The 10,000-nt window shown below is 43.8% G+C and overlaps 2 protein-coding genes across 2 annotated transcripts in view; one reads left to right on the top strand and one right to left on the bottom strand.

Moving 5' to 3' along the window:
* Positions 1–8,368, top strand: part of LOC120789631 (ras-related protein Rab-8B) — a 17,055-nt gene extending 8,687 nt beyond the window's left edge. The window contains exons 3-8 of the mRNA XM_040126457.1: positions 260–320; positions 730–807; positions 2,092–2,181; positions 2,806–2,871; positions 3,016–3,066; positions 4,616–8,368. Coding sequence (XP_039982391.1) covers positions 260–320; positions 730–807; positions 2,092–2,181; positions 2,806–2,871; positions 3,016–3,066; positions 4,616–4,705 — 436 coding nt within the window. The 3' untranslated portion in view covers positions 4,706–8,368. The remainder of the gene's footprint in view (positions 1–259; positions 321–729; positions 808–2,091; positions 2,182–2,805; positions 2,872–3,015; positions 3,067–4,615) is intronic.
* A 1,025-nt stretch (positions 8,369–9,393) lies between these two features.
* The window catches only part of plekhg4 (pleckstrin homology domain containing, family G (with RhoGef domain) member 4), a gene marked incomplete at its 5' end in the record, with an annotated part of 82,970 nt that continues 82,363 nt past the window's right edge, over positions 9,394–10,000 (bottom strand). The window contains one exon of the mRNA XM_040137824.1: positions 9,394–9,615. Coding sequence (XP_039993758.1) covers positions 9,394–9,615 — 222 coding nt within the window. The remainder of the gene's footprint in view (positions 9,616–10,000) is intronic.

The following is a 10,000-nucleotide window of genomic DNA, read 5'->3' as shown; positions in this document are numbered from 1 at the left end:
CTGTGTAATCTACAGCTGTGTGGACTGCTAACGTTAGCCTGCTAACAGTCTGTGTGTCAACACACACTCACACACACACACACACACACACACACACACACACACACACACACATGCGTGCGTGTGTGTTGGAGCTCCACTCTGAACTCTCATGTGTTTAAGAACCAGCTGAATGAGATGCCTGTTGATGCTGAGTGGGCAGAGTCCGCAGCATCACTTTAACCCTGGACTGACCACAGTCTGCTTCCTGTCCCTGCAGGGACACGGCGGGTCAGGAGAGGTTCAGGACCATCACGACAGCCTATTACAGAGGAGCCATGGTAAGACACGCCCACTCCTGATTGCCCCTCTGCCATTGGACAGATGATGTGTCAGTGGTGCAGACCTGAGCTGGTCTGCTCAGTCCACTGCTGTGAAACCAGACTCTGTTAGTGCCTCAGCCTGGTGAACATTTCTCAGCGTCAGTGTGTATGAGGGCCGAAGAGGAAGATGTCAGGGATGACTGATCTAATGATGTGTTTATTTTTACATTGTAATAAGAGCTCATCGCGCCAGTCCTAGATATCGACATCTGTATCGGCCTAAAATCCAGTTCTGTAATGCTTTTGCTACAGAGCCCGACAGAAGCTGAACCTTTGACATGCAGGACTTTATCTGTTGGATTAGTCCCAACGTCCACGCAGGAGCTTTGTGTGAATCTATAATCACTTCCTGTCCCGTGTGTTTCAGGGCATCATGCTGGTGTATGACATCACAAACGAGAAGTCCTTCGACAACATCAGGAACTGGATACGAAACATCGAGGAGGTACGGCGCTCCCCTCTGACACACCACGTCCTAACGTGGCTGCTGGGGGGGTCCGACTGTGGACCTCAGGTCTGTGAGCCAACGGGAAGAGAGCCAGATTTTCAAATGGTCCCGTTTCTCCGCTCAAGACCCGAAGTGGGTTTAACGTGACACGAGGCGCGGGGTTGATGTGATGACTGCTCTGTACCACCATGCGAAACAGGCTGTGATCGCGTATCGGCTCTGGAATCCGACTGAAAAGACAAAGCTCTCTGCTGTTGCCGGCGTTCAGTGAAGTGCGTCTCTAAACTCCGACTGCTCTTAGAACATATACATCAAACGCAGAGTTGTTATTGAGCTCCTTCCAGCTCAGGATTAAAAGGTGCCAGTCACGTCCCTGACAAACGCATCACCAGACACAACAAGCTCATCTTTAACAGCACGTTAGCCGATTGACCCTCTTCTGTGTTTTCACGCCTCGTTGACGTTAAAATACCAACGTTGGCTACAAACGTCTTTATAGCTGACTGAAGATACAGTCCAGCAACTGCTGGACAGATACTGTCGCCTCTCATTCTGAGACCGAAGGAGCTAAATGAACAGTAGACGTAGCAGCCTGCGATGCATCTGGACTCTTCTCGGCTCGCAGACCTGAAGGTCTCCAGACCCGAGGTCCCTCCTGCTACGGCGTCTAGGCTGAGCAGTCCACCATGGGACCAGCAGTCTCTGTTCATATGTGAGAGACGGTCCGTGTGAGCGCTGCCACCGTGTGGTTTGAAGGCTCTTCCTCATCATATCAAATGGAGACACATTTCTCTGTGAAGAGGAAGGAAGTGACTTCATTTCATCTGGGCTCCGTTTGTAGCCTTCTCTCTCATGTTATACTTTCTATTCAGACAAGTGAACTTAATCCGCTGTCTGCCAGTGGAAAAGGACAAATACAGTCTCATTAATTTATAGTTTGAGCCCAAAGCCTCCTCGCTGTGCGTTGGCAGCGCTCAGCGCCGCACCGCCCCTGTGTAGTGAGTTTCTATCGGAAACACCATCAATTCAGCGACTGTCTTCTCTGCTGTATTAAAAAGCTCTTACGGCTGCTCTAACCTTAGGAAGCTCGAAGGGCACAGGGTCGCAGGGTCGGCGGTTTGATTCCCAGCTCCTCCGGACCTCATGGTCACGTGCCCATTAGCAAGACAATGAACTTGATGTGTGTATGGAAAAATTAAGCTGGACAGAAGAACCCGTCTAAAACAGAGCAGTGAGTGTGAGTGTGGAACAGTAACATTCTCCATGTTGGTGTGTTTTCAGCACGCGTCCTCAGACGTGGAGAGAATGGTTCTGGGAAACAAATGTGACATGAACGACAAGAGACAAGTGTCCAAGGAGAGAGGAGAGAAGGTTTGATCCGTTTCCTACAGATGTTTCACTGCAGCTGTACGTTACAGCGCGCTAGATTCATGGCAACAACAATGATCATAGTCTCACCTTAGAAAAACACTGCGCTTTACAACAAGACGAAGCAAAACCACATAAAAACAGAAAGTGATAAAAGTATGTTAAAACAAGAAATCTTCACTGAAAGCTGCTGTTTCTGTAAGTGATTTAAAAGAAAATACAATATTGGATTTTTATGATTTTATGATTTTTGCACCAGCGTAATAAAGCCTTTTGATTTTATCCAGGTGTTTAATTCGCCGGATTAACCAAAACAAAAATTCCTGTCTGGTAATTTTATCAGTTTTCATCAGTTACAGATGAACAGCTTCTCCCCTGATTGTACTGTAGGTAAAAACTGGATCAGGGATTTCTTCCGTATCAGCCGGTCTCAGTTCCAAGCGTCAATCAGATAAAAACACTCGTAGCGTTTCTGTCCTTCAGAGTCTGAACATGAGTGCGTCTGAAAAACGAAGAAAGGGCTTTAAATCGGAACGATATCTGATCAAACACCAAGCAAACAGGAACCTGACAGTTTCCTCCAGTGCTGAATATGAATGTTCAACTCGGTCTGGTCTTGTCGTTCAGTTGGCGATAGATTACGGGATCAAGTTTTTGGAAACCAGCGCCAAGTCCAGCATCAATGTGGAGGAGGTGAGTCCTGATCCTGCAGTGTGTCTGATTATCAAGCCTTAACACATTCAGAAAATGTCACCATTTACCTCATACAGTAGCAAATGTGCAGTGAAGACAGAATCGATCTTTCTCAGTGTGAATTTGACGGTTTTCCCTCCTCAGGCCTTTTTCACGCTCGGCAGAGACATCATGACGAGACTCAACAGAAAAATGGTGAGTTGATCAAAGAGCCGTTCAAAACCTGCAGCGCGTCGTTGACAGGAACCTCAGCATCAGGCAGTAAATCCCACCCTTTAACCTTAACAGTCTGTGAGTCTTCACACGAGAGTTCGGTCTAAAAAACCTCACGTGGGAACAGATCTGAATCAGATCAGACGGTTACGGCGTTAAACTACAGCGTAGTAAAAGTACACAGGTTTGTCCTCGGCTGTGGACGCTCACGCCTCAGACACTGAGTCCCGTCCGACTTTCCTCCAGATTTGACCTTCTAGTAGACAGAATGTTTCTGAGCTCCGTTCATACGTAAGACATTTAACGACCTCACCTTGTGCTCCAGGATATTTTCTGATGACCGATGGATCAAACGATCGATTGACAGGATCATGGTCATATTAAGCAATAATTAGAATAATCGGTAGTTGCAGCACTGATAACTTGCAACTGTACAGTGGCCGACCGGCTTGTGTTCGGTCTGTTATTCAGTATCTTCACCACTTCACTCGCAGTCTGTGCTTTTATTGAGCTGCAGTACATAATTCCACAACTGCAGCTCAAGACACAAATGTTATTATCGTATTTCTTCCTTGGAAAGACGCTCGAAAAATAAACCCCCTTTCCTTTTTCCAGAACCACCATTTTCCAGCTCTCGTAACGGTGCAGCAGTGTAAATGTTTCCTGTGAGGAAAACACGACAACGTGTGCGTCGAAGCACATTCATCGACCTGCCGCTTCGGGACGTCACCGCCAGTTAACAGATGTTTCTGCCTCTGTTCACAAAACTGCTGGACGTACGTCCACAGTCAGTGTCCGTGTCTTCCAGCTGGGAGCGGTTTCCCGTTTTGAGCTCTGTTTCCTTTGTGTGCATTGCGGGACAGGGGTGTCCATCATGTAGTCTAAATGGCGTCCGCTTTTCGCCAACTTTATTCTGTCACCTGTCCAGTGTGAACCCAGCACAGACCGAAAATGTGTACAAATCCAGACTCCTCCCGGACTCTCGGCGGCCTGTGCTGCGTTCGCACTGGAAACTTCCCCCAATGCAGTTGACAGAGGAAGCGGAGCAGCTGCCCACAGCTGGAATTTATGTAAATCATTGGTCGCTGGAGGAGCCGCTCAGAAAACGAACTCTGCCGGAGCTCGCGCAGAGACCAGGTCCGTCTGCTCACCTTCACGTCATTTCTCTTAGATTCTGTTGTTACGCTGTGGAAGCTCATGTTAAAAACACAGATTGGATTTTTAAATTTCATACATTGATATATCGATCAACCGATCAGCCGACGGATCAGTCGCTCACTCACTAGGTCTGCAGATGTTTTTAATGTGACATCTCGTGTCCGCAGCTGCAGCCAACAGTTCGTCCTCAGTTCACGTGATTCATTGTTGTCTGTGTTTGTCTGAGTCAGGCGTCTCGTACTTCCCAGCTCCTCTGTTGATGCCTGACTGAAGGAGACACAAGTCAGAAGCTGATTGGTTCATGTCCCTACCTGAGAGGACAAACCTGTGGTGAACTGTCTTCTTCTTCTTCTTCTTCTTCTTCTTCCTCCAGAACGACAACAACCCGTCAGGTGGAGGCGGTCCGGTTAAAATCTCAGAGTCTCGCGCCAAAAAGAGCTTCTTCAGGTGTACGCTGCTGTAGGTGGAGCCTCCTCCCAGACCTCCTCCTCCTCCTGCTGCTGCCGCTGCCGCCGCCGCTGCTGAGCTGAGCCTCCTCCTCCTGACGGAGAGCCGCCGCCGCCGCCGCCGCCGGAGGAACGACAGACCTGTGGAAACATGAAGAACCAAACGTGTTGATGTAATCTGCTCCTACACCGCTCTGATCTGCCTCCTCACCTCCTGCACTCCTCCTCCTCCTGTTTTTTAGTTTCACCGCCGTCAGCTCGGCGGGTGAAGGAGACTCAGAGTGTTTTTAAAGAAAGAAACCGTGAGTGATGATGATGACGAAGACTTGAATGTCGGGGACGAACAGCGGAGTCGTCTCGCTCTGTTAGATGAAGTTTCTCTGTCACTTATCATGATTCTATATTTTATATTTTATATTTTATATTTTATTTTATAACTCCTCGTTCAAATGTTGCAGCTCTGAACATGAAGGAAACCAAGAGTTTTGTCATCTCGTGTTTGGAAACAGAAAAAATCTAAATGGGGACTTTTTTTTTCCAAAGATGGAAGAACCGTCAGATTTTAACAGAAATATTGACGACATGAAGCGAAAAGCAGATTTCTGTCCGTCAGTCTGATCAAAGCACGGAGGCTTCAGCTCACCAGCCTGACAGTTACTGACTGTTACAGTCGCTGATCGGAAATCAGCAGTTAACAAAGTGATAGACGAAGACAGCTGTTATCAATAGTCTGACCCCCTCTTTCCATGTTCCTCCTCACAAGAAGGAATTAAAAACTTTATTTGCAAATGAAAATTCCTATTTATAAAAAATGTTTCTAAAAGGCTTTTAAAGGCCGAAGGTTGGAGTTTAATTCATTTTTATGTGAACGAAAGTGGTCACAGAGTAAAACTGTAAATGTTACAGACGCATCAGTTAATGCAGTAACAAAAACGTCTTGACATTAATGTTCACGAGCATCCTCCCAAAAGAAAAGAACAAAGATCAACTAACCAGATACTTGTGCTAAACAAAGGTGGAATGTGCCCATTTAGATTTCAAATGTTCAGTGACTCCATTTTGAGATGGATTCAAACAGTGTTTGTTTATTAAGGCTTTTAAATGTTATTTCCATTTATTGATACGTCTCATATTTCATTTGTTTTGCATTATTTAAATGAAAAATTCAATTTTCATTTATAAAATGTTTTTACCATGTATCCATAATTATTACTAGTTATACTGATAGTATCCTGTTTTAATATTTACTCTGCAGGCCCATAGGAAAGAATCGTTTAAGAAATGTCCTGTTCCTGAAGCGTTTTAGACCCTGAAGCCATTTCAGCTAAATCCTTTCAATCCCAAAGACGCAGAACTGAGAAGGTCAGAGTTTAAATCAAGATTCAGCTCAGGATTCAAACGGGACCTTTGACCAATCAGCAGCCAAACCCAGCGAAACGATGCGTCGCGGACTGATGCGTGGGCGTTTTCTCGTCCTCCAGACCTGCACCGGTTCTCTTCAGGCAGAGCCTTGCTTTTCTGTTCAGTGTGCGACTCTCTGATCGGTTCACTGGTTCGGCTTCAGTGCGTTGTTCTTCCTGAAACAAAGGTTTGGTGGCAGATACACTCTGAACAACTCAGCTTCCCTTTGTGTTGTTAATGCAGACGCTGGGCAAATTATTCATGCTTTTCTATATTTTTGTATTTTGTCTCTTTTCTTTAAAACCACTCGAGGAAAAAACAAGCAAACACTTGATGCTCTTAATGTCGATTTTATTTTTTTAACTTTTCAGAGGAATTTTTTTGGTTCGTTGTTTTAATTCTTATTTTTGTATTAATCTGAAGAACTTCAGTCATGTCTTAACAGAGTTATGTTCATTTGCGGCTGTTCAGTCCGGACTCACAGCTCAAACCTGGAGAATGAATCATGAGAATTATTATTTACTTTTACAGTGTTTGATTCCTCTCGTTTCAGTAATTGATTCCTTAAAAAAGCTGTTACAGATGATTTCATTTCATCATTTCTAGTAAATTTCTAGTAAAAGTAAATCGATCACAGAATGAGCCCATTAAAAGTTCTGTTTCCTTTTTATATCTTGGAATTGATGAATTAATAATTGAGTTTTTCATTTTTAGGCAGAAATAATGAAATGGAAAAACAAAAAGTTCAGTTCAAAGATCTTAATTCATTTTGATAATCAAACACTGTAACGGCTCCACCAGACTTCACTGTGTTTAAACCTGGATCCCGTCAGACCTGTGGAGTGAAAGAAAGCCCAGGTTCAGGGTTCTGGACAAACCTGAACCTGAACCGAAGCAGGTGTATCTGCTCTGTCCAGACGTTCTTCGGCACGTCTCCATCCCAGGTGAACGGCTGCGTATGAAGGGAACTGACAGAGACTGTTTACAGACTACGATATTCACCTCCTGACTGATTAATCGATAGGAACTCGATCGATCGCTGCTTTTATGTCGTTCATGTCTCTCACACGCAATATTTATAAGGAACATTCATTTGTCAAAGACTCTTATTTTGAAAAAGAAATCAAATATTTTATTCTTCAGTTTTTTTCTCTCCACACTGAACAATTTGTTTTTAACTTTACGTTAACGTGAGATGAACGACTGAGACAATGAGGCTAAAAATGAACCGATCGGCTTAAATCAATTAATCGGCTGATCGGGCTCATTGACGAGCGAGTCCGTCAGCTCTGAGGAATCAGACTGAGCATCGGTGTGTTTGTGCAGGAGCTCTTCAGTTACACTGTAACTTCACCTTTTCCTCTTTTCACTGATTCTTTTCTGTTTCCTTGGAAACGTTTGTGGTTTTTCAGTCTGGTTTGTGAATTTTGTTTCAGCCATTTTATAGATAGTTTTTTTTTTTCAGCACTTTGTAACTTTGCTAAAACAGTGCTATGCAAAACTATACTGTAATGATAAATGTTGTTATGAGTTTTTGTTACTGATGCCTGTTAGATGCAGAGGACGGTCCGAGCTGCAGGAGGACTGAAGGAATACCTGAGAAAAATAAAATATTTTTAAAGACTTTTTTTTCTCATTAAAATCAGATTTTAGGCATTTTCACACCCAGTCTGATGTTTTTACACATAAACATTTTATAATTGTGACTTTGTTCATTTTCCGTTCAACAGATTTAAAAGACACCGAGTTAACAGAAAAAACAGAAACGGGTTTGTTCAGTGGGACTGAAGATTACTGATCTCTGCTGATAAACACTGATTTCGTTTTATTTTTTTACATTACAGGACGTAAACAGAGAAAAGACATTTCAGTTTATCAGGAGAAACAGAAACAAGTCGAGCGTGAAACTCACCTGAAGAGCAGGAAAGTAGAAGTGATTGAAATCAGATGAAGGATCTGGTCAGGAGCTGGATGTTTGGTCACATTTTTTCTGCTGTGAATCTTTGATGAAAAAAATGATTTAACAAACCGGATTTTTATGAGAAAACTTCATGTGTGTAAAAATCTCATTCGGACTCACGAGTTTCCCTCGGAGAGAAAAGGTTTTCGGACTTTGTTGTTGGATCATGGAGAACGAGCAGAAAGGACAGAAGCTCTTATTGTGAAGTGAAATCACTGAGGCTGTTCAGAGCACTGCAGTGACCTTTGACCTCTCCTCTTTAAGTTTTCAGGTTGCTCTTCCATTTCCTGCTCTGTGATGTCAGGAGCGTCACTGCAGCTGATTGGACAATAAAATACTTTTCCTATTAACTGTCAGTCTCCGTTCATCTTTATCTTTTCACACAAAAATCATTCTATATTTGTTCACATTTTTTTTCCAGTTTAGAGAACAATTAGTCTGACAGAAAATTAATCAGCTGTTCTGATTATTCCGATAACTGATTAACCAGTAACTAATCAGTCTAAAGCCAAAATGCATCAAGAGTTCCACTGTCTCACAGTGAACTGAAGCTTTTCGGGTCTTGAACTGTTCTGAAGACGTCACTTCGAGCTGTAGAAAAAATTGCATTTAATTTATTCAGATATTAAATATCTCTCAGATGAATCAATAATGAAAGTCCTGGACGTCAGAGCACAGTGTTGTTATCAGTGAACGATGGATAAAACGGAAGTTAAGACTGAAGTTGAAATAAAGTGGAAGGATCCTTTAAAGTACAGGAACCCGAGAACCAATCAACAGCTAAGCACCAGATTGTTTCACTTTTTTCAGTATCTGGGTTTTTATTACCAATGATCAGTTAATCACTTTCATTTAAATGTATTAATCGCTTTAATTTGCGATATTATCGTAAAAGAAGAGTTTTCCCTTCTGTATCTTCCCCTTTCCTCCATTATTGTCACTGTATTTTATTTTTCTTGCTTTTTCTTTTTAAGAATTTACTTTTCCAAAGCCAAAACACAGTAAACACGACTACGTGGTCAAAACTGAATTAGGAGCAGAATGTGACTTTTTTTCTTCTCTAACTATTATACTGAAACTATTATTATTATTTAACTATTATTAGACTGAAACTGGACTGTAGCAGGTCCCTGCAGGTCAGTGGTTGAATGAGCACCGGTTATCTCCAGATTTAAACACATTCTCTTATAGCATAACCCGGCCCATACTCCGCACTGGATCCTTCATGTCCCATAATGCAACTGGACAGGCTCCAGTTGGTAACTCAGACTGGATGTTGGCCTTAAAGCCCTGTGCGCTGGAGGGGAGATGCTCCATGGGTTTTCATTTTGAGGAGATTTGTGGTCAAAGGTGTTTTCTCCTCCAGAGACAGGAGACGTCAAACACCCGTCTCCACAGGCTGAGCTGTAAACGAGCTTTAGTCCATGAGATGTTCGGCAGGCTGGTCAGATTCACCGGATCTCGTCTCAGCTGCTGTGGTTTGTGTTTCAGAGCGGCAGGACGTCTCCTCGGTGTGTCGGAGCTGTCGGCGGTGCTCGGAGGTCTGCTGCGGCTGGTGGAGCAGCACTGGAACGGACCCAGATCCCTCCAACGAGACCGGGAGTTCCTCGGTAAACAACAACCCCCTCAGGCTGCAGGAGACACGCCAGCATCACTGTGCCCAGTTCAAACATCATCCCGGTTCCCTCACTGCTGTCGAGGGAGCGGAGTCACAGCTTTGTCTTTCATCAAAATATATTAAACCTTTAAAAAACCGTATTATCAGGCTAATCACTTAATCTGATGATCATTTCTGTGATTGACTGATCACTTGTTTCATCTGGAAAAACTGTGGAGAAGGTGTGGTGGGGCGTCCTGGAGGTTTAAGGCAGCGACCGTGAACTACACACAGAGGAGCAAGGAAACCAGAACAGATTCACATTGTAGAAGTTCCATAGAGCCGGTGAATCAT

Source organism: Xiphias gladius, chromosome 1 (genome assembly GCF_016859285.1).
Source record: "Xiphias gladius isolate SHS-SW01 ecotype Sanya breed wild chromosome 1, ASM1685928v1, whole genome shotgun sequence".
In the NCBI taxonomy this organism is placed as follows: domain Eukaryota; kingdom Metazoa; phylum Chordata; class Actinopteri; order Istiophoriformes; family Xiphiidae; genus Xiphias; species Xiphias gladius.
Note: the sequence above shows the minus strand (reverse complement) of the source record. Positions and strands in the feature narration are given on the sequence as shown.